General features: G+C 52.8%; 2 protein-coding genes across 3 annotated transcripts in view; one reads left to right on the top strand and one right to left on the bottom strand.

Moving 5' to 3' along the window:
- CPNE5 (copine 5) overlaps nt 1-26,547 on the bottom strand; it is a 94,347-nt gene that overhangs the window by 19,176 nt on the left and 48,624 nt on the right. For both annotated transcript variants that reach the window (XM_037843886.1, XM_037843887.1), the window contains 4 exons: nt 17,498-17,601; nt 13,096-13,200; nt 3,165-3,206; nt 894-969 (listed from right to left, as the gene is read on the bottom strand). In XM_037843886.1, the coding sequence (XP_037699814.1) occupies nt 894-969; nt 3,165-3,206; nt 13,096-13,200; nt 17,498-17,601 (327 nt within the window). The remainder of the gene's footprint in view (nt 1-893; nt 970-3,164; nt 3,207-13,095; nt 13,201-17,497; nt 17,602-26,547) is intronic.
- Nucleotides 5,898-8,048, top strand: LOC119539959 (cyclin-dependent kinase 16-like). The gene is given in 2 exon segments (XM_037843888.1): nt 5,898-6,159; nt 6,246-8,048. Coding segments are annotated over 2 exon segments (1,779 nt in total). The 3' UTR covers nt 7,763-8,048.

Genomic DNA, 26,547 nt, shown 5'->3' with positions numbered 1-26,547 from the left:
GGTTAGCTGCTAACATGAGGATAACACCACCAGAAATACAAGGTGGTTATGAAATGGAAATCTCCTGGCTCACAAGCGCTCAAAAGATAACAAAAGCCAGGACTTAACGTAGTGCTCGCTAAGGGCGAGGCTCTGTTGTACTAACTTATTTAATTCTCAATTTCCACTGGCACAGACAAGTTCAGTGACATAGCCAAGGTCACACAGCTATTAAGTGGTGGAGGGAGGATATGGACCCAAGCAGTTATTAGGGTCGTGAGTATCCATGGTTACGTGGGTTTGGCAAGGATTGTGCTGTCGTTGGAAGTTCAGGAACGGGAGAAAGCACAGGAGGCCAGAGAGGCTGGGGAAGGCCACTCCGAGGACTGGGACCTGAGCTAGAGATGGTCAGTGGCGAGGGCATTCCTGGAGGGAGAGCATACACTAGCAAAGGCTCCGCAGCAGAAACCGTCCCTCGAGGGCAAACGCTGGTCTCTCCAGAGGCCTGGCTGGTGGCGGGGCCAGGTCTGGGCCAAGGTTCCCTGACTACTTTTGAACCCAGAACCCCAGGTCCCAGGACTGGACCCTCCTCCTCATACTGTCCCCACCTGCAACCCCAGCCCACCCACCCCTCTCCCCTGCCCCACTGTGGGAAGTGCTCTTTATGCAAGTGCTATGCCTCGGTGGTTTGGAGTCAGGCAGGCCTGGGTTGTCTGTCTCTTGATTCTGCCACTTACTGAACACACAATTTTGGGCAGGTTCCCTAACTTCTCTAAGAATAGGTCAATCACACCCACTTCACGGGAGAATGTGCCCGACGCCCAGCCCAGCGCCTGCCTCACTGTTGTCCGTGGTGACCGGAAGCTATTTAGTAATCATCAGAGCAAACCCCGGACTTTGAACGCCCGCCTCACCTCGTAGATGTTGAACTGGCTCTGCCCGCGGGCCAGCTCCCGGTAGCTGGTGGTGAACTCCCCGATGAAGTCATGGCTGCAAGGGAAAGCTGTCGCTGAGTGCCCCGGCTGCGCCCCGCCTCTGCCCGCCCCTCACCTCTCACACACTCCTTCCCTGCCTCCCAATTCTGCTGGGCCCCTGCTCCAGGGCCAAGTGCCAGCAGACAGGCTGGGTCCCTGGGAAGAGAAACCATTATCTCATGGAGCAAGAAAACCAATGACCTAGCAAAGAGCAGGGCCCTGGAGGAATGGGACCTGGGGGGACAAACTCTGGGAAGAGAGCTGGAGGGAAATGTCTTATATGGCAACAATCAGACATTCTAGAAAATATAAGCACCAAATGCAATGCCAAGTTTCTACTTGGATTGTGGTTTAAACAAACCAGGGATAGAAGATATTTTAGGGACAATTGGGGAAATTTGAATATGAAATGCTATTTAGATGGTATTCAAGAATCATTGTTCAGCAGGTCAGGTGTGCTAATGGTATTTGTGGTTGTATAGAAAATACCCTTATTTTTTAGACATTCCCAGTGAAATATTTAGAGGTGAAATGCCATGAGGTCTGTAACTTACGTTAAACTATATCAGCAAATATGGCAAAACTGAACAATTATTAAATTTAGATGATGGACTAAAGGTATTCACTAAACCCTTCTTTCTACTTTTCTCTATATTGACATTTTCCCAAGAACATTTTCTAAAAAGACAACTCGAGCTCTGTCCACCCAGGGAGCAGGGGGGGTTTTCCGCGATGCCCAGGCCTCCTGGGGCAATGCCTCTCCCATAAGTGTGTCTATCCAGGCACAGTGAAAATGTGTTCCAAGCTGAGCTCCGTTAACACTGTGGTTCGCTCCCTTCTAACCTTCGCTGACCCTGTCAGAGGGCACCGGTTGCGACAGCATTCAGCATCTTGGGCTGGGGCGTCCAGCTGAAGAGGGAAGCTCAGGAGGTGTCCCTGGGGCCTTGTCCTGCCTTGAGCCCACACTGTATTTTGATTGTTTACAGCTCTCAGCCTTCAGACTGTGAGCTCCTTGAGGGCGGGACCCAGTGGCACCTGGTGGCTGTCCCCAGCTGACGTGGAAAGGAGAATATTCCAAGTAAAGGAGATGTATGGGGAACTCCAGAGTAAGAGGAGGCAAATCATAGGCGGAAACATCAAGCCGACTTGCCTGGCTGTGACGTAATTAAAGGGAAGAAGAGAGGAGGAAGGGAGGGAGGGACAGAGCCAGTCAATGGAGGTGGGGTTGGCACTGGAATTTCTCTATCAGAAGGTCTTAGGGGAAGGCGAGCTCCTTGGAAGTAGGCTTGGGCACTTAAAGCCATGATTTCATAGCCGATTACATAAGTTAAGACAACGGTATCACCTGCCAACATCATGATTTGGGAGGTGCCAGTGGAGATCATGTGGTGTTACCCCTTGGTAGTATCACAGAATGGAGGGGTCACAAAGGTCAGGATGGCATTTGGATTTGGTTCAACAGACAAGCAGGAGCCAGTCAGAGTTCTGTACTAAAGCCACAAGAGGCCTGTTCACTTCCTTGTCTATGAATTCCCGGTGACACTGGCTCCCTGGGGATGCTTAGATACAAAGAAAGGGAAGACAAGGGCTTCCCAAGGACTCTGAGAGGGAACTACCCTCCCACTGACAAGCACAGCCCTACTTGGGCACTGCCTCATGGCTCCTAGGAGTCCATTCTTGTGGAGCAAAGCTTCCCCTCCCCATAGCCTGTTCCCTCCATCCTTGCTCTCTGCAAAAGGCATCTTGGATGAATCGAGGGCTGTATGTGTGCAACTGGCATTCCCACTAGATTGTCAGCCTCTCGAGGGCTGAGCGTAGTTTCTGCAACTTGGTTGTCCCACAGTGCTTAGCCCAAGGCTTCACACAGAGAACATGTCTCATGAATGTTCAGGGTTCACTGATCTGTCCCCTAGAAAATGCACATCTCAGAAAATCCTAAATTCTGCCAAAGGTGGGTGATTTCAGGCACTGGCTGGCCACTAGGCAGCTATTTGGGGGCAACGAGTCCTTTTATGCCCCTCACACCCTATACTGCAGAAAGGAGGCTCTCTGGCCCCAGTGCGGAGGAGCGAGGAAGAACCACCCAGGCAGTGGAACTTCTACAGGATAACCCAGCCCCTCCCTCCGCCCCTGGAGCTGCTGTGTGTGGGGTCCTGAGCACAGCTCTCCCACCTCCCTCCCTGCTCACCTTCTGCCCTTCTGCCCGCTTACCTGCCATCTCGATCCCAGTCATATACCTCCACCTTGATGGTCCTGTAAGGCAAAGGGCCTATGGTGGGATGGCCTGACCCCGCATCCACGTGGCCTGAGGACAGGGCTCCCCTGATGCCTCTGGACGGGAAGGAGATGACCGGAAGGGGATGCAAGACACCGCTATGCTCCAGGGCCCTGGTTGGGGAGGTAGCAGCCCGGCAGACCACACGGAGCCATCTTGAGGACTTTTAGCAAAGGTGTTAGAGACAAGGCAGCCCCAGAGCTCTATGGGAGCTTCCCAGAATTTCAAGGATATAGAAAACTTCAGACTGCAACTCATCTGCCCTTCTTCTTGGCCACATCTATGGATTTATCAGGGGTGGGACCATTGCAGTGGGAACATGGGGCTCCCCAGATCTCAGGCCTAGGCAGGGTGGGTTCTTCTGGGGAGGAGTTACGAGACTGCGGGGTGGCATCGGGATCTGGGGGGCTTGAGCAGTGAGGAGCCACCCCCACATTTCAGGGGTGGGCCCCGCGGCACTGATTCCCGGACGGCCTGCTGAGCTTTTCCATCCCCAGACTGGCTCCTGAGTGAGGGTGTAATTATCTTCACATTTTGGCCTGGCTGCTTTAATTAGTTTGTTTTGACTCCTGTGCTTGGGGCTGGGCTTTGGGAGTCCATTTTATTTTTAGCCATGTTCCCATGGCAACAGGCTAGGGGACCAGAGGCGGGAGGAGGGAAGTGGAGGATTCTCCGTTAACCCTTCGTGTGGCCTGCACAGTCCTCCCGGGACGTCCAGGGACAGAGGAGCCGCCGGGGTCCCCCTGTGGGGTCGGGGTCTGGGGAGCTGGGGGTCTCCAGCCTTCAGTCCCAAGTGGGGAGAGCGGGAGGAGCAGAGGCAGCTGCCAGGCCCCGTTTTCTGTTCACATCCCAACATCTCGGCCCTGCCCTGGGCCCATCCCTGGGCTGCGATGAGCCGGCCTTTCGGCTCCGAGGCCCCCTGAAGGAGGCGCTGTCTCCCCACAGATGTGCCTCCGCGGGGTGGAGGGGCGGGGTGCAGTCTCCCGCACTGGGGCTGAAGCTCATCTGGAATGAAGGTGGGCTGTGCAGGGACTGGACTTCTGTAAAGGAATTTTGTGTAAAATGGGGGCAGGCATAGCAGCCCACCTTTTAAAGGAGTCATCCCTGAGTGGAAAGCAGAAAAAAAAAAAAAATCTGGGCCAGTGAAGGGAGGCTGGTGAACTGGAACGGGGCTGGGCTCTGGACTCAAGGGCCCCAAGCTGTGACTGGAGAAGTCCCTTAACCTCTCTGAGCCACAAACCATCATCCTTAAAGTAGGCATAATAACAGCCTTGCAGAACAGCTGCAGGGATAAGTAGATAAAACCCCTTTGGCACATGGGAGGTTCTCTATTAAAAAAGTCACCTTCTCTCCACTTCACCATTTAGCCATATTCAGATAGTTTTTCACATGAAATATACTCAAATCAAGGAATACCTGAGCCGGGACAGCTCTGCCACTTCTGATTCCTGGAATGACAAGGCTGGAAGTGACCTTAGAAGCATCTAAGTCTGGCCACCTGGTAGAATGACTGGGAAGTTTTTAAGACATGCAGAGCCCCAAGCCCAGCCCTGACACTCTGGCCCAGCAGCTTTGGAGCAGGGCCCAGGAGGGTGTATGTTAAACGCTTCCCAAGGGATTCTGCAGCATGTGTTCTGGAGTGATGGCCTTATTTCAGATGGGGAATCTGAGCCCTAAGGACTCCCAGTGACTTGCACGGGGTCACACAGCTGGTGAAGGGCTCAGCCAGGACAACACCCGAGCCCTCCCAGTCCAGGGCTCCAGCCACTGCCCTACCAGGCTGCAGTGGCCTTCCCCAGGGCACCAGCTCTGCTGGGGACTTCCAGGTACCCCGAATAGGGGTGTTCTCTCCAACCTCCCCCCTCAGCTCCTCAGGCGACCGGATCAGTGACAGCCACAAGCCCAGAAGCTGTGAGAGGACCCCCTCATGGTCACAGCCCTGGACGCCCATGAAATCGCTGGGGAGATGTGAAAATCCCACAGCAGAGTCTGATTTCATTGGTCTGGATAGGACTCAGGCATAGGTGGTTTTGAAAAGCTCCCCGCCTGATTCTAATGGCAGCCCGAGTCCCAGACCACTAGACAAGAGCACTGGTTTTCAAACTTGGTTGCACAATAGGATCACCCTGGGGGGCTCTAGAGATACTGATGCCCAGGTCCCACCCCTGGAGAGTCAGAATCAATTGGTGGGCCACGCAGGAACCAACACACTTGTTCCACAAAACTGCAAATGTGGCCTTCCCCAATCACACAGTAGCAACGCCAGGTCTCAGAACAGCAAGCCTGTGTCCTGTGGGCGTCTGGATGCCAGGGCGGGAGTGACAGAGCAGGGTGTGGCTGAGCCTCGGCAGGCAGCGACGGGGGAGCTGGCAGGAGCCAGGCTGCGCCGCCTGCACACCAAGCAGCTCTGTCTATGTCTCCTCTGTGCCCCAAGCTGCAAGGTCCGCTTCCTGGTGGGCCTTTCCTGGGTAAGGAGGAGCTACAGTCCCCGGTTGCTTACAAGTCCCAGAGGGCTGACAGACCCAGAGGGGTTTGCCCTAAACTGACCGTGTCAGTCTAACACGGGAGAGGCTTCCGGAAGGAGAATCCAGGCCTGACCTGGAGCAGGCATGGAGACTGGCTTACCACTCGCTCTATTACAATCTCCTCATTCCAGCGCGTGCGTGCGCATGCGCGGAGCGCGTCGCGCACGGCGGCAGTTGGACCGTTGGCTATTCGGTCCTGGGATACGCCGCGTGTCGGTGAGCAGTCGGGGCTGAGCCGCGAGCCGTGAGCACTCGGACTCCAGCCGGCGCCAGCGAGCCCGGGGGTATCGCCTGCAGCGGCCGAGCTCATGGCCGGCTGAGCGGGACGCCGCCGCCGCCGCCGCCGCCTCCTCCTCCTCCTCCTCCTCAGCCGGCGGCGGCCCGGGCCCAGCAGCCATGGCCGAAGACTACTGGGACGGGCGCCAGCGGCGAGCAGGAGGAGAAGGAGGTCGCGCGGCCTCAGCCTGGGCCGCCAGCCCCGCAGCGCTGAGCTTGCACGCGCGCCCCCGCCGGTCGCCATGGATCGGATGAAGAAGATCAAAAGGCAGCTGTCGATGACACTCCGAGGGGGCCGAGGTGTAGACAAGACCAATGGTGCCCCTGAGCAGATAGGCCTGGATGAGAGTGGTGGTGGCGGTGGCAGTGACCCTGGAGAGGCCCCCCAACGTGCCGCCCCTGGGGAGCCTCGCTCTGGACGGGGCCCACTCAGCTCTGCACCAGAGATTGCGCACGAGGACTTGAAGATGGGGTCTGATGGGGAGAGTGACCAAGCTTCAGCTACATCCTCGGACGAGGTGCAGTCGCCAGTAAGGGTGCGCATGCGCAACCATCCGCCACGCAAGCTCTCCACTGAGGACATCAACAAGCGCCTATCACTACCAGCTGACATCCGGCTACCTGAGGGCTACCTTGAGAAGCTGACACTCAACAGCCCCATCTTTGACAAGCCCCTCAGCCGCCGCCTCCGCCGTGTCAGCCTGTCTGAGATTGGCTTTGGGAAACTAGAGACCTATATCAAGCTGGACAAGCTGGGTGAGGGCACCTATGCCACTGTCTACAAAGGCAAAAGCAAGCTCACAGACAACCTTGTGGCACTCAAGGAGATCAGACTGGAACATGAAGAGGGGGCACCCTGTACCGCCATCCGAGAAGTGTCCCTGCTCAAGGACCTCAAACACGCCAACATCGTCACACTACATGACATTATTCATACGGAGAAGTCCCTCACCCTTGTCTTTGAGTACCTGGACAAAGACCTGAAGCAGTACCTAGATGACTGTCGGAACGTCATCGAGATGCACAACGTGAAACTGTTCCTGTTCCAGCTGCTCCGTGGCCTGGCCTACTGCCACCGGCAGAAAGTGCTACACCGAGACCTCAAGCCCCAGAACCTGCTCATTAACGAGAGGGGAGAGCTCAAGCTGGCTGACTTTGGCCTTGCTCGGGCCAAGTCAATTCCAACAAAGACATACTCCAATGAGGTGGTGACCCTGTGGTACCGACCCCCTGACATCCTGCTTGGGTCCACGGACTACTCCACACAGATTGACATGTGGGGCGTGGGCTGCATCTTCTATGAGATGGCCACAGGCCAGCCCCTCTTCCCGGGCTCCACAGTGGAGGAACAGCTGCACTTCATCTTCCGCATCTTGGGAACCCCAACTGAGGAGACATGGCCAGGTATCCTGTCCAACAAGGAGTTCAAGACATATAACTACCCCAAGTACCGAGCCGAGGCCCTTTTGAGCCATGCACCCCGACTTGACAGTGACGGAGCTGACCTCCTCACCAAGCTGCTACAGTTTGAGGGTCGCAATCGGATCTCTGCAGAGGACGCCATGAAACATCCATTTTTCCTCAGTCTGGGGGAGCGGATCCACAAACTTCCTGACACTACTTCCATATTTGCACTAAAGGAGATCCAGCTACAAAAGGAGGCCAACCTTCGGTCTTTGTCGATGCCTGACTCAGGCAGGCCAGCTTTTCGCATGGTGGACACCGAGTTCTAAGCCACAGACCCAGGCCCCAGCAGGCAGCGGCCAGAGGGATGCCATACCCCTCACAGGGCAGCCCCCAACTACATCCCCCGTTTGCTGCCTGCCTACCTGCCTGACCTGTGCTTGCCTGCCTACATGTTCCCTGCTGCCTGCCTGAACACCCGACCATTGGCCTGTCAGCCCACCCATTGGCCTGTCTGCTGGGTGCTAACAAAGCTCTCATCACTCCTTTGCCTGTCTGTCTTGTCTGTTTCTCTCTCCCCTCCCTCCTCTCTCTCCTTCTCCCTCTTTCTCTCTCTGTCTCTCTGTCTCTGTCTCTCTGTCTCTGTCTCTCCCCCAGTCCTCCGTCTGTCTGTCTGTCTTGGCAGTTGCTGGCGGACAACACGGCCGTGCCAGCCTCCCACACTGAGGCCAGGCCTAACCCCCTCCCCATGGGACCCCCTCCCCCAGGACCATCACCCATGGCCAGCCAGGGGTGTGGAGCTAGCCCAGGCTGGGGATCTGGACTCAGACAAGACGGCGGCAATGCCGTGGGTCTGAGGCTTCCCCTGCCTGCTTTCCTGCCTGTCCCGCCTGCCTCATGTTGTGTGGGCTTTTTTTGTTTCTTTCATTTATTGTTTTTTTAATTATTTCAAATGAGGTTTTCATTTTTTTAAATGCAATATCTCTGTATACAGACTGGCTGGGTCACACCCCTTGTGTGTGGGCCCTCCCACAGTATTTTGTGCAATGAAGCCCCGCTCCCAGCCTTTTCAGAGGCAAGGACACAGCCCCTATCTAGAACCCTGACCATCACCAGACCTTGGGGTCAGCTAAGGGAAAACATGCCTCAGCCACTCGCCTTCCTATCCCACCGGCCATCCCCAGCTGCCGGGGGACCTGGGAACTACCAGAGACTCTGGGAGATGGATGAGGCGGGGGCCCACCCTTTCCCTCCTGCAGTCCCGTAGCCGGGGCCTCCTTCCTTCTCAGGGTCTCCCCAGCCCAGCCCTCTTGCCCCCATCCCACTTGGTGGTGTTGAGTAGGGGCCCTGCCAGGAACTGACCAATTCATTGAGGAGCCATAGTGTGTATGTGTACACAAGCAGGGAGGGGGACACACAGGGAGTTGTGCCCAGGTGTTATCCCCTTACCCCTGGGAAGGGCGAAGCAGGGCAGGGACAGTCTCTGGGGTCAGTCCCGACATGGGTGGTTACCTTCCCTTCCTCCACCCTAAACCCTAGGGCCCTCAAATGGGGAGGGAGGGCAGGGGTGGGGGCCCTCTTAGAGTTTGGGGGGCTGGGTTCTTGAATGCACCATAATCACTGTATGAAATATTAAAAAGTCTAAAGTGAAAAAAAACAAAAAAAACAAAAAAAAACACTCCTCATTCAACATGGAGGTGTGAGTGAACAGCCCCTCCCAGAGGAATCTGGTTTAACAGGGACAAAACCTCAAGTCACAGAAAGTTCAAGGAGAGGATAGGGGGGATTGGGGCAAGGCAGGGGAAGTGCTTCTTGTGATCACCCCACTTTATACTATTGAGGGCTAGGCAATGCCATTTCCTCTGACTCCAGCTCTGCTCAGGTGGGTAATTCAGATTTGGCCTTGCCTGGAATGGAGACAGCAAAAGGCACGGGGACACCACCACCACCCCCAACCAGAAGATAACCCCGAGAGGACCCCCAGCAAGTTATAAAATCTTTGGTCTTTCATTACCCCATCTGTAAAGTGGACACATCACTAGTACCCACCTCCTTAGAGTTACTGTGAAATTTAAACAAGATCATGTATTTAAAACAATTAGGATACAACTTGACTCGTGTCCTAAATACTTGGTAGTTCTGATGTTAACTGGTTTCCACCCTCATCATTCCAACAAAACAGCCCTTTCTCAGCAGATCCCTGGTTGTAACCTTGCCGTCTTGTCACAATTAGTAGTTGATACTCTGAATCGTCCTCTCTTGGCCCCTGACTGCTGCCCTGCTCTCAGGTCCCTCCTATCTCACTGACCACTTTTTCTTCTTCCTCCTGCTCTGACCTGTGGCAACACCCAGAGCCCAGGCTCACCCCTGGCCTGGGACACCTGCTCCCTGCCCTCCTGGGTACTCCCTGCCTCTGTCCCCTGCCCCCTTGGCAAGACATCGCTGCACCTGTCCCACAGCCGCCTCCTCTCCACGCAGCTAAAACTACATTCGCCTGTTCTCTCCTCAAACCTCTCAACAGCAGCTCCTCATTTTCAATAAACATAATTTTTATAATTTAAAAAGGCTAATTTAAACAATATGTTGCATATAGATTGTGAAAGAAAAATGCATAAAGCAAATCTCTGTAAGTAAAGAAAGAATCCAGCTCCCCCCTACACTTCCCATTTTCTGCAGATGGTGCCACCTTCTCCTGTCCCCCAAGCTCCTAGTCGTCATTTCTGTCTTTTCCACTCCTCTGTCCGGGCAGATGTTGGGGCCCTCTGCATCCTTCCTGCCGTCTCCCTATCCTCTCCTCTCTGAATCATTTGGGGTGAAAGCTAGAAGGACCCTTCTCACTTTTAAGACAACAACCATCTCCAAACCCCAAACAGACCTGCCCCTCACCCAAGACACTCATGGGAGCGCCCTCCTCCAGAGGAGCCCCAGTCCTGCCTTGCAGGGCACAGGGCTCAGAACCCAGAGTCCAGAGCCAGGCTGCCTGGGCCCAAATCCTGGTTCTGCCATTAGCTGGCAGTAAGACCCCGGGCAAGTTGTTTAGCCCCTCTGGTTTCCTTACCTGCAATATGTGCACAGTTTAGTACAGCCTTCATAGGAGATGCTAATTGTTGGGAGGGTTAAAGTAGTTAATATACATAAAGCACTCAGAGCACTCAGAGCAGGGCCTGCTCCATGGCTAAAGCCTTTGCTGTGATTATTTCCCGGCCTGAGAGCAAACTAAGAAGGAGGCTCAATATGCCCACAGCACCCAACACAGTGCCTGGTGCTGGCTGGTTTAAGACTGGCTGTTGGGATTAAACCGTTACTTGTCTGGGAGGTTCCAAGAGGTGGCTTGGAAGGAGAGGAATCAAGGCCTCATTTTCCTGCACAAAACCATCCCCTGCTCTGAAAGGGCCTCCCAACACTTGCACCCCCGAGTGGCTGTCGGATATGTAGGTTACACCAGGGCTCGGAAGGGGCAGGCCTGCCAGCTCCCCCGGCCAGCGTGACACACCTGGCCCCTCGATTAACACTGCTGTCAGTCACGTCACAGTCAGTCTGTTCCCTGCCGTGCAGAAGGGCCCGAGCGCTGACCCCCAGTGGTCCCGGCCATCATGGAGGGGAGAGGAGGCTGGGGCCCGGCCTGCCCGGCCTTTCCCTCCCCCTGGAACCCTCCCCACCACACACTCGCCTCCTCCAGAGGTAGATCCATGAGCCCAGGCGTCTGAATGCTGCTGCCTGCTCGTCCTCCCCGCTGAGGCTGGGTTCTGAGGCCCTGGGAGCCCTCCCTAGGGATGCAGTGTTGTGGGGAGTCAGCTGGGCCCCCAAGAACCTCAGAGCAACGGGGCTGGGGATCCCCAATTCCTTCCATTCCCTGAGACTTCAACTGCCATGCTCTCCCCTCCTCCTACCTAGAGTTCCCACCCCCTTCCTCTTTATCTCTCTCCTTCTTCCCAAGCTCCTGCCTCCAGGAAGCCCCCCATTACCTTCCAGCCTTCCCTGAGCCTCCTTTAGACTCATCAGCTCCAACCAGACTGCCTTCTCATCCCCTGCCCATTCCAGAAGCCCCAGAATCTGTATTGTTTAAACTGGAATGCCCATTTTTGCCCTCAATTTTACCTTGCACTATTATTCAGCTATCTAAAATACATGTGTGCATATCTGAGCTCCTTGAGGTCAGACCATAAGCTCCCTGAAGATGGAAATGTGGCCCCTCTCCTTGAATGCCACACAGCAGGAGGTGCAGGACTGAGCACACAACATGCACTCAATTACCACCTGCAGAACACATCATGGCTCTTCCATCCCAGCCAAGAGGCAGGGAAAGGAGGCACCTCGTCTCTGCATCAGGGCTGAGTAGGGCAGCCTGAAGGTTTCCTTGGAGAGAAAGAGGCGTGCCTGCGAAGGGCGGCCATCCACTCCCCCACGCCTCCCACCCTCCCTCATCCCACTTACCCTGTCAGTGACCACCCTGGGCAGGGCCCCAGAGAGCCCATGCCGATTGCACCAGTAGGGCCCCCGAAGAATCTGTTTTGATACCCCCGTGTTCCTGTCCTTGTGGCCGGCAGCAGCCCAGCTTCCCCAAGGGGAGGGGCTCTGGGCAGCCCTGCCACTCACCCATCTGAGCTGCAGCACCCACTCGGAAACCAGGGTGGCTTCTGATGACGTACAGGCCAATACCATCTTGCAGCTCCCATCTCACACACCCCCTCCACTTGCTCCCAGCATGTACCACAATTTATAATTATATGTTTCTTTGTGTGATTATTCGATTAATGTCTGCCTCCCTCACTAGCATGTAAATTCCATGAGGTGGGTGAAGGGTGAAGGTGGTGTGTTTTGTTCACTGCTGATTTCCCAGCATCTGGCACATAGTAGGGAGTCAATAAATACTTGTAGACTAAATGCTGAATATGGTATTTTCTGCACACCAAAGCCTTCTCGTGAAGGCTGTGTCTCATAAGCTTCCAAGCAGCCCAAGAGGTGTGCAGACATTTTAATACCCATTTTACAGAAAAGGAAAATGAGGCTCAGATAGGTCAAAGCTTGCCCAGGTTGACTGTGCTTTTTAGACACAGAGCCAGGATTAGAAACCAGGTATCTGGAACTATGCTCAATAATTTTCAAGAACAACAACAGAGATGATGATAGCTAACACATAATAAGAGTAGTCTATGTCACATCAAAAAACTCAAGTTCTTTGCGCCTAGCCCCTTCAGCCCTCCCCCCTTATGGCAGCTGGGCTGGCAGAGTGTCCCAGGGATCCTGACTCCCCAGAGTCCATCTGCCAGGAGTTGGTGACCACCCTCAACCCCCTGCCTGCATCTAGAGCACCCCCACCTGCTCCTCATTGGGAACAATGAAAAGTCAGGCTGCTAAGCTCCAGGCTAGGGCACCCCAGGACACCCACCTGGGTTTCCTGGACTCCCAGGCACATCTCCCGGCCCCCAGTCCTGGGATTTCCCCACCAATGGGGATGCCAGACCAGGAGGAAAGAGATGGGGAGGGGAGGACTGTGAGGATAGGAGGAGACAGAAATTGCCTGGGGTGGGGTGGAGGTGGGGACCAGGCAGGGCCCCCCACTGCACAGCTCCAGGAGGCACCAAGCCTTTCAATGGGGCTGCCCCGAGCATGGGGAGGGCAGAGGTGCGGGAAAGGAAAAAGAAGGGCCATCTCCTCTCACCGATCATAGTCCCCGTTGCAGAGGGCTCTCACAGGAATGGAGAAAGTTTGCCAGACAGGGTTTAGGGTATTCTTCATGACCTCGGTCTTGTGGCAAATGGTGAACCTGGTGAAGAAGAAGGGAGGAAAAGGCTGTCAGGCCCCAACCCAAGGCAGGTAGAATCCAGGTCAAAAGAGGAGCCAGCAGGCTAACATCTCTGGTTCCCAGACAATGGAAACTGTGGCTGCATAAGGTGATGAGCTGCCATTGCTAGCACATCCAGGTGGAAACTAGATGGCCATTTCCTGGTGATGCCACAGAGAGGATTCCTGCACCAGGTGGAGACCGGGACTGGTGGGACAAGCCCTGGGGTGAGTGTCAGGAGATGGGGGTTCCCCAGGTGGGGCCCGCGTTCTGTGTGACCTTGTGCAGGCCCCTCCTCTCGGGACCTTCATTTCCTCACCTATAAACCCAGCGAGTGGGCCCCTATCAGAGGTTCTTTATCAGAGATCCATGGAAGGATCCTGGATGGGGTTTTGGGGTTCCGTGAACCCCTGAAACAATTGGTGAAAACGGATGGATGAGTTATGTGTGCCTGCTGTTCCTCTGCCAGGAGATTTCATCTTCACAGCTCAGTCCTGCACTCCCTCGGGTCTTTATTCAAATACCACCTCAGTGAGACCTCCCAGCTACCATATCTAAAATCTACAGCTCCCTGGTCCCCTGACTCTAAAATCCCCTAGTCCCCTTCCATATATATTTTTTCCATTTCACTTGTCATCATTTGACATTTTGACTAGCCTATTTTTTTCCTTATTGTTTACAGTCTGTCTCTAAAATGTGAGCTCCAGAAGGACAAGGGGTTTTCTCTTTTTTTTTATCTCTGCTATATCCCCAGTGTCTGGGATGGTGTCTGGCATTTAGTAGGCACTTAGTAGTTGTTCAGTAAAAAGTCTTTTGAACAAACCAATGAATAAATGTATTTCTCAGGGGAGTAGTTCCACAATGTTCAATGGCTTTTCTAAGGGATATGCAGTCCCCCCAAATTAAAGCCCCTGGCTTAGATGATCCCTAAGATCCTTTCACCTTTTCCAGTGTGAATCCATGGATTTGCTTTGCCATCTAAAAATGTAACACTGGCTTTGCCCAGCTGGGCCCCGATCCAGAGCCCTTGCTGGGCCCATCCTCCTGGAAGCCTGCTGTAACACATGGAGGGGCAGCCAGCGATTGGTGCTGGGCTGGAGGCAGGGAGGCTGTCTCCCTGAAATCCCCCAGAATCTGCCCCAGCTATAAGCCCACTTGAAAAGTCACCAGGGTAAGTGCCTGGCTCCGCTTGTGCCCACACAGCCTGTGCCATTTCTTCTCTGGCAATTTTCAAGTCAAAATGTCATTCCTGTCACCACAGCTCAGTGTTTCTCTTCTCTGCTCCTTCTCGCCCACCCACTGGAGTGTGGAGATACATGTGGGAGACCCCCACACACAGACACACCCCAGAGCTGGTGATGAGGATAGGAATGGGGGTGGAGGAAGGAGGGGCTGCAGCTGCCCATGGCTGGAGCAGGAAGGTGGGGCAGGAAGAGGAGGCTGAGGGAGGGGTGGGGATTGGCAGGAGGGAGAATAAGGAGCAGTGATGGGTCACACTGTGCAGGAGGCTGGGACAATCCCACAGACTACCTGTGCTCCTGTCCCCACCTACCCCCACCCCCACCTGACATGTCTTTGGAGCCACTGACTTGTCCTCTCTCTTGAGAGTCAAACTTCTTGACCAGGTCTTCTAAGCCATTAACCCATTTCCTCCCTACTTGTTCTTTCCTTGACTCCATGCATCCTGGTTTGCTTCAGACCCTCGTCTCACCCCCCTAACCAAATCCACAGACCCTGCCTCTCTCCTCCGCTCCCCTGCTACACTTGCCGTGGGAGGCCAGCCCCTAGTGTAGAACCCCAAATGGGCCCTGCAGTCGGCTCACAGCTCACCTCAATTCAATTTGACACATGTTCATAGGTGTCAGGGACAGATGTGGGCTCCAGTCCCAGTGCCATGACTTACCAACTGTGCAGCCCTGGGCAAGTGGCTTCCCCTCTCTGAGCATCCCTCTCATTTGTACAGAGGGGGTAATAACAGCAGCTGACACTGCCAGACCCTGTTCTAATTACACATATTAACCCATTTAATCCTCACACCAATCTATGAGGGAGGTGTTATGGTTATCCCCATTTTACTAAACTGAGGAGCAGAGAGATTATAGCTGCACGGTCCAAAATGGTAACTGGTGCTCACCTGTGGCTATTTAAACTTAAATGAACCAAAAGGAAAGAAAATTAAAAATTCAGTTCCTCAGGGGCACTAGCCCCATTTCAGATCATGTGGCTACTGGCTCCATCGTCACAGGAAATTCTGTTGGTTAGAGATTTGCCTAAAGTTACAAAAGTAAGGCAGCCTGGTGAGCACCACATTCAAACTCTCAGGGACCCAGGCAGTTATTAAGATGGGATAAGACAGGGTGGGTGCAGCCAGGCCCACAGTGGGGACTCCGTGCTGTTCCTTTCCTTTCCCTCCTCGTATGGCTGGTGAGCGATTTCACCCTCCTGCTTCCCTCACGGAGGTCTTCACTTCCCGCTCCTAATGGAGGGTTCTCCCCAAACCCTCAGTGATCGCCTCGTTCTCAGTTCAGCCTCTGACCAGTGCGCCCCGGCTCTCCTTGGCATACCCCTCGGGGAGGTCCAGCCCACGCTTCAGTGAAATTCACCCCCAAATAAACTCCCATCACCTCCCCCATCTGATCAGCTCCTTTGCCATTTTCAGCACTTGGGGTCCACCCCCCCAACCCCCACCTGCCTCCATCCTGGGGAGGGGCTGTGACTTCAAGTTCAGGCCACCATCCAAGTCCTGCCTGGTGACCTCTCAGCAGTGTCCTCCCTCCCTTCCTCCCTGCCCCCCATATTCCCACAGCGCAGCTCGCCCAGCCGCTTCCGGCACCTCCCACCTGTTCCCCTTGTCAGTCACGAGTCGCTCCCTCTCCCCCGCCCCCACCCCATCCATCCTACACGTCGCTCTGCTGGAACAATCATTTGCAAACCCTGTTTGCACCTCCTCCTGCTCCACAAAGCTCTCCCTCCTCCTGGCCAGCGGGGCCCTGACCTCTGAAACGAGCCCCCGGCCCCCCCACCCTGAGGGGACCTGAGTGGACATTTCTGTAGGCACCCAGAACAATGCTGGGGCCCTTTCCTTCCCCCCTCAAGTCAAGTCAAAGTCAACAAGAATTATTTAAAGAAATCCTGCTGGGAGTCCTTTGGTGAAACAAAGGATCCTTTTGTTATGCAAATGACATACCTAATTTCCCTGTTTAGTACGTTCAGGTTTAAAAATCAGTTTTCCCTTGAAGTGAAACACACCTCCTCCCTGCCGCTCTCCTGCATGCCCAACACACACACACACACACACACACACACACACACACACACACACACTCTCACACCCACAATTCCAGAATCAAAGAGAAATTTGACCAGGACCTTCCTGCTCTCTGCTCAGGCAAGCTTGCTTTGCACACACCAATTCTCTAGCCTGTTATTCTTAAATGCCTCTCCCCCATGGACCCATTTTCCTCCTTTCCTTAAAATCCGCTCCCAAGCTCCCCTTCTCCAGCAGTTTCCCTAATTAACCTCCCTGGCCCCATCGCTTCCTTGTTCTGCAGAATGCCGGCCCTTAAGTGCCACAGCCTTCCAGAACCGTGGCACTTAAAGAGACCGTGGAGGCCACCTCATCCAACCAGTTCATTTCACAGATGAGAAAACAGGCCCAGAGAGGGGGTATAACTTGCTGGGGTCACACAGCAGTTTGGTAGGGAGGACCTGGGTCCCCTGACCCACAACCCAGAATCTGTCCCGCCGTGTGCATCACCGACCTACATTTGCCAATGCGTTGTGTGTGTTTTCATCACACTGTAGGTGGTTTCTAGATTAGGAAGAGGAGGGGAGGAAATGGAGGCTACAAAGGCATCTGGAGTTTTGAGTGAAGCCTGAGGCAGAGTGTGGGCCAGGTGGGGAAGGGGCCCAGTTGTGCCATGCTGAGCGGGCATGGTGGGGGCGCTCTGTGGGTGGAGGAACAAGTGGGCCATCAGAGGGGCCCCACGGGGGACTTGGCCCCTCATCCCCAGCCCTGGCTCTGTTCTTGCCCACTCCCCCCTCCACCACCATCGCCGAGACCCTCCTCACCCTCAGAATGGCCTTGCTGACTCCCCCACCAGCCCCATCGGCGTGGCTCTGGAGCCCCTGACTTCCACCCAGATCAGGGGGCCCAGGGGGCATCACGGAGATGGGCCCAGGCCGTGCCGCCTGGCAGGACCCCACAACTCCCACTCGATCCCTGACCTCAAAAGGGGGTGAGAAAGCACAACGGGCAAAGTGTTGCCAGAAAACTCACGTTCCATCTTCGTTGCTTCTGTAAAACACCAAGAAGGGGTCAGATTTCCCAAAGAAATCTTTCTTGTCCAGCTTGTTGGCACAGAACTGCATTGTGGCGACATCCTGGTGGGAGGGAGGGAGGACAGGGAGTGTGAGGCAGAGAAAGATGGAGGGAGTGCCAATCCCTGTGGGACAACGGGCCCAGGACCCTTGAAAATGTGGGGATTACCTCTGGGCTAAGACTTGGTGAGTTTCATTTCATCCTCAAATGCCCCAACCAAGCAGATCTAGGGAGCAGTGGGGTGGGGGAGCAGGTAGATTCTGGAGCAAACCGCCTCTGCCTCTGAGTAGCTGTGATCTTGGACAAGGTAGGTAACCTCTCGGGGCCTCAGTTTCCCCTTCTGTAACACGGGGCTGACAGCACACACCCCACAGGGTTGCTGTGAGGACCGAATGACCTGGTGTGCTGGCGTGAGGCAACCACTCGCTGTACCTTGCCCATCTTTTCCTTACTATTTTATGAGTGGCTCAGAGGGGGAAATAACTATTCCAGGGCCACCTTGCTCTGTCCTACAAAACACTCCTGTTTAAGGACCCACTTTCACACCCACTAACTCACCCATGCAACCCTCTAAGGGAGAGATGGCAGGAACTGTGACCCATTTTACAGCTGAGAAGCCTGAGGCTCTAAGGCCGCCAAGCAGGGCCAAGGCCAGAGCCAGGTTTTCTGATTCCCAGGCCTGTTGGCAGTTCACTGCCCCAGCTGACCCAGAGTGAGGAGGGCACAGTCCCTATTGGGGATCCCCAGTCCCTCCCCTCCTGCGGCCCACAGGGCACTGGGCACTGGGCCTCCTCTCCACCTATCTGCTGTTGGCCTCTTTGATGTGAAAATGCTGCCTGCTCACAAGTCAGCTTCAAAGCACCCAGAGCCCGGGGTTCTACTGGGCAGTTCCAGGGGGCCTGGCCTGATCTCGAGGGCTGGGCCTGTTGGAAATCTCTCAGGCCTGAGACTGCAGCTCCCTCATGCTGCCCTGTGCTCTCAGTGGGGCATCTCTTGAGGTGTGCAGCCCAGTAAGGACCGAGATGGTGGCAGAGATGGAGATGCAATCTTCCATAAGGCTAAAGGATACAGTCAAAAGGTTGGGAGTGGGTGCTGTAGTTAGGAATAGGGTGGCTGGAACCAGGCTGCCTGCTATAGCCCCAGTTCTCACTAGCTGCTTACCTCGGGCAAGGTGTTCACCCTCACGGTCCTGTTTCCTCATCTATAAAATGGGGGTATTAGTAGCACCCACCTCATAGGCTTGCGGTGAGGATAAAATGAGTTAATACGAGTCGAGCGCTGAGAACAGTGTCTGGCACATAAGTGCTGTGTGCATGTGAGCTGTTATTACTATTATAGTTATTAGGACACGTCTCCCTCCACCCCACCACAGTGTGTGGCCTCTGTCCCGGCCCCACCTCCACCCCCCTCATGCCTTCCCCAGGACATCGACCAGCACAAAGCTCCATCCACTCATTCAGTCACTCAACAAGCATTGATTGGGTTGCATCTGTGTGGGTCAGTCTCTGAGCTCAGCGCTTCACACCCCATACTATTCCTAGCCTTCAAAATAATCCTTTGTCGCTTTTTCCAAATGAGGAAGCTGGGGGTCACAGAAGTTAGATAACCTGCCCGAGATCACCAGCTGGTAACTGGTAAAGCAGAAATTCGAACATGTTTAAACTGATTTCTAAGTCAGGCTGCTTCCAGCACTCGGCCTCCCTGAGAGAGAGTGAATTGCATTCTGCAAGGCCCCTATCCTCGTTTTCTCTAGAAACACCTGATTTCTCTGGGCTCTGGGTATGTATGGGCAGGGGTTGGGCTCTGGTTAACCCGGGACGGAAATGCTCACTTAGATGAGCAGTGCGGGAGGCAGCATGGCTGGCAACCAGGAGGAGCTCAGATAATAACAGCTTTTCTTAGGCCTCTCATCATCGCCTGCCCGAGAGGCAGAAGGCAGGCTAGACTGGGGGCTTTCAAGACCCTAGAAGCTCCAAGAATCCTGGAGCCTCTGGAGAGATCTAACACTTCAGGCCCGGAATAAGGGAATGACTGGCTTGCTGAGCACTCATGAGATGCCAGGCACCACGCTAAGCCTCTGCTTTGTACACATTGTTTCACTGAATCCTTGTAACAACCCTACAAAGTGACTCCCTCAGTCTCCCCATTTTGCAGATGAGGAAATCAAGGCTTTTTGAGGTTGTCATATGCTCAGAGTCACTCAAGGAGCAACCCAGACAGTTCAGCTTCTGAGCTTTCCCTCTTGCCCTCCCAGAAACATCTCTGCCTTCTAAGTCTGTCCCCAGCGTCAGGACAAGCACTGCCCTCTCTCCAGGAGAATGTCCCAGCCCCATGCCAAGCTGGATGGAGGGAGCGCTTCAAATGCCTCGCTGGAGAGTCCCCTTCCATGGTCTCGAGATGGGAGGAGGCCTAGGACCTGGTGGGCTCATCCCAGGCCCACTACATCATTTGTGGGGCCCAGTGCAGATGGACAACGTGGGGTCCCTTGTTTAAAAAATACTAAGAATTTCAAGGTGGCAACAGCAGAGCATTAAACCAGGCCCAGGGCCCTCTGTGACTGCACAGGCCACAAGCCCATGGAGCAGGCCCTGACTCCAACCTACAGAGGCAGCCTGCAGCAGCAGCAGCAGAAGGCCACAGAGAGGACTGGCCTCCGCTCACCAGGGGCAATGGGGCCAGCCCCAGCAAGGAGCCCAAAGTTCTGAGCTCCAGTCCCAGCACCCTGAGGCCTTGAGCAGGTCACTCATGCCTCTGAGCTTCTGTTTCCTCATCTAGGATTTGGTGCTGATGCCACACGGAGCACCCTAGAGCAGGGCAGCAGCTAGGGAGCCTGGAGCAGCTGGTCACTGTGGGGAGGGCCAGCACCCGGGGGTGGGGTGGGGGGCAGTCTGGAAATCCAGGCTCCCTCCAGCCTCCCTAGGACATGGCTTGGTTGTTATCACGAAGACCCCTCACGCATCTGAATGAACACAGGTGAGCCGCACAAGACGAGCTCTACCTGCACCGGTCGATTATAATACGCCCACATCGATCTGAAACAACCAAAACAGATGCCACAAAGTCCAAGGGCAAAAAAGCTCTTGTTTTTGTCTCCTAGAAGAACCCCTCGGGGCGCTGTGAGATCAGGAAGAGGGTGAGATCAGAAGTATTAGAAATGAATTGATAGATGATGGATGGATAGAATGATACGGCAAAAGTGGCAAAATGTTAAAATTGGTGGATCTGGGTATCTGGGGGTGTTGGAGTATGTTGGAGTTCTCTGTATTGGGTTTGTATTATTTTTGTAGCTGACCTGTAAGTTTGAAAGTATTTTAAAATGAAAAAGTTTAAACAAGAAAAAGAAATATTAGAAAAAAATTAATGCAAGGACTTAAAGGACTGTAACTTCCGTTCTGGGACCATTGGGAGCTCCGTGCACTGGGAGGGCCACTGTCCTGGCACAGCACCTGGCAGACTGAACAGGTACAAAGGAGCCAGGAGCCCACTGGTTGGAGACCCAACTCTGCCACCTAACAGCTGAGCAGCACTGGGGCAAGCAACTTAACCTCTCTAAGTCGCCAGGTCTTGCTTTGATAAATGGGGCAATAATGACCCCTTGTGAGCCTACTGGGAAGACTAAAGGAGATGGCAGGGGTGCCAGTCCACAGTGCCTAGCATATGGCAGCTATAAAAGGAGCTGTCACTTGCAGAGTGCAACCTACTACTGGGTGAAGCCATATGAAATTGCCAATATAATTGCTTTTTACATACGAAAATAGCGATGTAATATAGATCTACCTAACATGGGTCAGATACTATTTTTACATGAATTTATGTATTTCATCCTCTCAACGACCCTATGAGGTAGGTACTATTATATTCCCATTTTACAGATGGAGGAAACTGAAGCACAGAGAGGGTAATATCCTTGCCCAAAGCCACACAGCTAGTAAGAGGCAGAGCTGGAATTGGAACAAGATAGCCTGGTTCCAAAGATTAATAACTGAAATTCCAAACAATGACCCTGAATCATTAAGATAAGTTTAATTATGTTCTGTAGCCTCAGTTTGAGAAGTCAGAGAAGTATGAAATTCATTTTAGAAAGATCTCTGTGCAAATGAGTTTTTTTTAAAAAAAAAAACTGGCTCTGAAAGTCAGTTAACTGGAAAAATCTATGCATGTGCAACACCTCCTTCCCCACTGATGGCAAATAAGTGAGGCATTGCTGGGGAGGGGAGTGGTTATTTCTAGATAACATACAATCTAGACAGAGGAAGGTTGGCCAAAAGCCTGCTATGATAACCTGCATCATTGTACCCATTGCAGAATCCACAGGGAATGAGACAGACCTTCAGAGAGAGTTCTTGGCTGCAGTGAAGGTAAGTTTCCACCCTGATGGGTGTGCAGCCCAGGAGGAGGTTCTCAAGACAAGGGACGTGTGAGCATCTGGGGACTGTGCTTATCTCGACAGTCCTAGGAGTGAGGCTTCAACTGTTCTGCCTCCAAAGTGAATTAGTGAATAGATCAAGTCCTTAAGATATGTGCGAGCCCCAGAAGAGGTTAGGGGACAAGGATGGACTAGGCTAGCAGGATAACAGAGCAGCAAGTTCTACCTGAGGGTCCAAGGTTCGGTTTGACAGCCTCAGCCTGAAAGCACATGAAATACTGTTCCCAAACCAGAAGCATCGCTGGAATCAACCACGTAGGAGATAAAGCAGCTCCTGCAGTATATAATTTCCTGCAATTTCTGCTTTTTCACCCTATCTTTTTAAAAAACATATTAAGTTCTTTTAAAACAGCAGGATTGCCTCAATTTGCATCTTTCTGCATGTTTAATCAGGCTGCCTGGGAGAAAGCAGCAAACAGCCTTCCCGCCCTGGGTAGCACAGCCTGTCTTGAGCCTTAGCCCTCCCAGCTCCAGGAAGGGACTGTGGCAGTAAGAGGTCAAGTCCAGGGGTCAGCAGGTGGGCTGACGGCTGGGGACAGGGCAGCAATGCGCAGGTGGGAAAAACAGAAGATTGCTCTGGCTTGGGTCTTGCTAGTAGCCCCCAGAACCAAACAAGGGTGATGTGAGCACAAAACTCAAGGGTTGCCAAAAAAAGAGCTCAGTAATCAAAATAAATATTTTAACACATATTTAAAAAAATCACAATTTATGCAAAAAAAAACCCATGATGAACAGAATATCTAAATTTTAAATAAAGATATTTCACAAATGGAGAAACTGAGGCACAGGGAGGTAAATAACTTGCCCAGGGTGACAGATGGTGAGCAGTGGCACTGGCTGGGATCCAGAGCCCACGTTTGAACTGCTTTCCCCTTCTGCTCACACAGTACCACAGCAGCACTTTTAACAGATGTTGGACTATGGTGGCACTTATCGTGTTCATAGGATTTTTCAAATGTCCTAGAATTTGTGTATTGTCTTGTGTGGTCAGAAAAAAATTATGCATGCCAATTAAAAAGAAAAAGAGCCGTTAGCCACAAGTCTAAATTTCAGCACTCCAGCAGGAGGGAACCCACAGTGGGAGGTGATCCCAGGAGCAGTGGCCTCTGGGGGGGCATCTGCAATCACAGAGGGACCCAGAACCCAGCTCTCCTGGGGATAAGAGTGCAGAGGCAGGAGACCTGGGGTGCAGGCCTCCTTCGGGGGTGTCAGAGAAGATCCATGGGTCACAGCTTGTCTGAACACAGGTGGTGGCCTGGGCCTGTGTCTTTATGCAGCCACGGTAATAACCATGTTGTGGTCAGGCTGGTATTCCACCATCGTCGAAATACCCTGTCTGTCAGGGATACCAACCCAAATCCATCAACTAAAGTTCAAAATAAAAATGGATCAATTTGAATATGAGGATGTTCAATGTGGAATTATTTATAGTTTCTTAATAAGGGAATGGGTTCAAGAAAGCATGGCCCATCCAAACAATGGAATGACATGTAGCTGTTAAAAAACACATTTTCCAAGAATATCTAATGACATGGGAAAACGCAGGATATAAAGCTGAATATATTATCCCAATTTTACAAAAAAAAAATCTGTATACATATACACTCAGAAAAAGTGTCTTTGAAGGAAATGCATCAGAATGTCAACAATGATTATCTCCACGTGATTTGTCTTTTCTTTATACGTTTCTGCATTTTCCAACTTGTCCATAATGAATGAATTTTTATCATCAGGAAAATTTTTTTTTGTTTCCTTTTATTTTGTTTTTAACCAGAGATGATTTCTAAGACCAAGAGTTACAAACTAACCTTTAATGTTTGAATGCTGGTCATGCATCATACAGAATGCTCATATTCAGTCTCGGGCACAGCACGCTTCTTTCCTAAGCATTAATCAGCAAGCTTTTGAATCTCAGAAAACCTTTACCTCTTTCCCTGACTTTTACCTTACCTCCTCCTCCGCCTCATCTCTCTCTGTCTCCCTCCCAGGACTCTTCCCCCTCTCCCTGTTCTCCAACATAAAGAAACGGCTCTCCTTAAAGCTTGTCTTTAGAACAAGGAGAGTTTTGACTTTGTCGAGATTCAAGGCTGTTCTCTCCCTTGCTCCAGGGTCCCACACGCTCTAGCCCCCACTCCCCACCCACCTCGCCGACTCCACCTATCCCTCCCGCCCAGGACCTCTGCACTGGATGTTCTCTCTGCCTCGATAACTCTCCCCAGATAGCTCACGCTCTCACTTGTATGTATGTTGGCATACTATATAGTACTGTCCCTGAGTTTTCCTTCAGAATAGCAAAGAAGAGTGTTATACAATATCTGTTGTGTTCTGACAGGGCTGAGGACCACTGCTGTAGTGTGATGTAGCTGGTTGGCATTTCTCCCTCCACACTAAATTGGAAACTCCAGGAGGGCTGAGACCGGGTCAAGGCACGTTTGCCGAACTGGACTGAATGAACAGATGAGCAGGCTGGTGAGAGAGGCCTCCAGGGGCAGCTGCGGAGTGACGTTACTCCTCCCTTGGCTTGGGAGAGATGGGGTGTGACCCCCTCCCCTACCCCGCAAAGGCACCGTACAGGGAGACGGAGGACACAGGATCCTGAGCCTGAAGTCCCTACACTAACATGACCTCCCGGCCTCTCTCCAGAACCCCAGTCACCCACCACTCAAAGCCATCTTGCTCAAGGCTACGAGCCCCACACAGCACCGGACCCATGCCCAGTCCTTGTACCACGCAGGCACGTGGCTCCCTGGTGAGGGAAAGACTCCCTGAGGATGAGGATTCCCAGGCCTGGACTTGAATCCTGCCTTCTTAGGCAGGCCACTTAAGACTCAGGGGTGAGCCTCGTTATTGCATCTGCAGATCGGGGTCACTCACACCCACGCAGACCCCGGCCCTGTGGTGAGAATCAAATAAAACCATTAAGGTGAGAATCTTGGGAGACAGCCAGGACTATGCAGATGTTGGTCGCTGTGACACTAAATGACAATAGTTTTACTGCTGAGCATAATTAAATCTTTGATGATTCAGAAGACACTCAGGAGCTTAAGCTCACTTCGCCAACATCAAGTATCATTGAATAGTATTTTGCATCAAATTCTGATTGTGCAAACTCTCTCAAAATTTAAATTCTAGATGAGCAAGGATTTTATGTAACCTATTTAGATATGTTGGTGACACGCCGGAGTCCACTCTATCCCTCTGTCGGTCCCCGCCTGCCCACACAGCCACCCCACCCCCAGACCCGGCCTGTCCCCACACATGAAGAGAGGGTTTGTCTACTTCTGCAGAATGTATTCATTTGAGCAGGAAGCCCTGCTCTGCTGAGAAACCATCTCCCAGACTCCACCCTCTTCCTTTGATCCTCCCACTGAATGCTGAGCTGGAATGACAGAAGCAAAGCCGCTCAGATATAATTATTTTAATTCAGCCAGATGCTGGGAATTAGTCTCTTTTCCTTGCAAGTATTCTAGGGAAAGATGGAACCCAGCCTAAGATGCCCCCAGAAGAAAAGGAGCTGACAACCTCAGCAGGAAGGGAGGAAGGCCCACAGCACTGGAACAGCTTAACTCACAGAAACTGCTGCTGGGGAAGACGGAGGGGAAGGGAGGGGCTTAACAGGTATTAGACACAGACTGTTTACCAAGGCCCCCACCCCCCACCCCAAATACCAGACCAGCAACAGCAACCACCAGCATTGTCTAGAGCTTTAGACTGTCCAAAGCGCTTTCACATACATCGCCTTATTAAATTATAAATGACAAGGAAGTCACCAGCGGGGCTAGAAGCGTGGGGAGAAACAGTATTTTGGCCTCAAGGAATTCAGATTTAGCACACCTCTCCCAGGCACCTCCCAGGAGCCAGGTGTGTATTAGGCACAACTCCTTCAGGATTCCCTCTAATCTGCACGGCAGCCCTGGCAGCCCGTCATACAGGTGGAGAAACTGAGGCTCCAGGAGCTTCAACAGAAGCTCTGTTCTACGTGTCAACTGGGTTCTCTCCTTTGTCTGAACCGCAGTAGCGCCCAGACCCTCAGCAGCCACAGGTGTAGGAGTTTTCATCGTAACCTGCTCCTAAACATCTGCTTCCTGTTCATTCAGCCATGTACTCACGATAGATCCTCCCTGAGCACCTACCACGCACCCATGGGTGGGTATGTGCCTGTGGTCAGGTTTCTCCAACCCACTGAGGTCAACCAGAATGAGCAGCTGCAGATCGGCTGACATGGTCATCTCTACACTACCCTTAGTATCAATTCTACTTTCAAGCATCTGATTCTCCAACTGTAAGGCCCTGAGAACAGGGTTGGTGACCCCTCAGCCTAGCAGTTAAAAGCTCTGGCTCTGGAACCAGACTGCCTGAGTTCAAATCTTAGCTCTTCCACTCAGTGGCTGTGTGACCTTGGGCAGATCATTTAACCTCTCTGTGCTTCAGTTTCCTCATCTGTAAAATATGGACCATAATATATCAGATATCATAATACATCACCCTACATATTACATGTAATATGTCATTAAATATCAGATCAATAAATTGTTACATGTAAACTACTTATCATAGTGCCTGGCTCAGAGTAATTGCTCAG

The sequence above is a fragment of the Choloepus didactylus genome, chromosome 7, assembly GCF_015220235.1.
Source record: "Choloepus didactylus isolate mChoDid1 chromosome 7, mChoDid1.pri, whole genome shotgun sequence".
Lineage (NCBI taxonomy): Eukaryota > Metazoa > Chordata > Mammalia > Pilosa > Megalonychidae > Choloepus > Choloepus didactylus.
The sequence above is the reverse complement of the archived record's forward strand: the minus strand, read 5'-3'. Positions and strand labels throughout refer to the sequence as shown.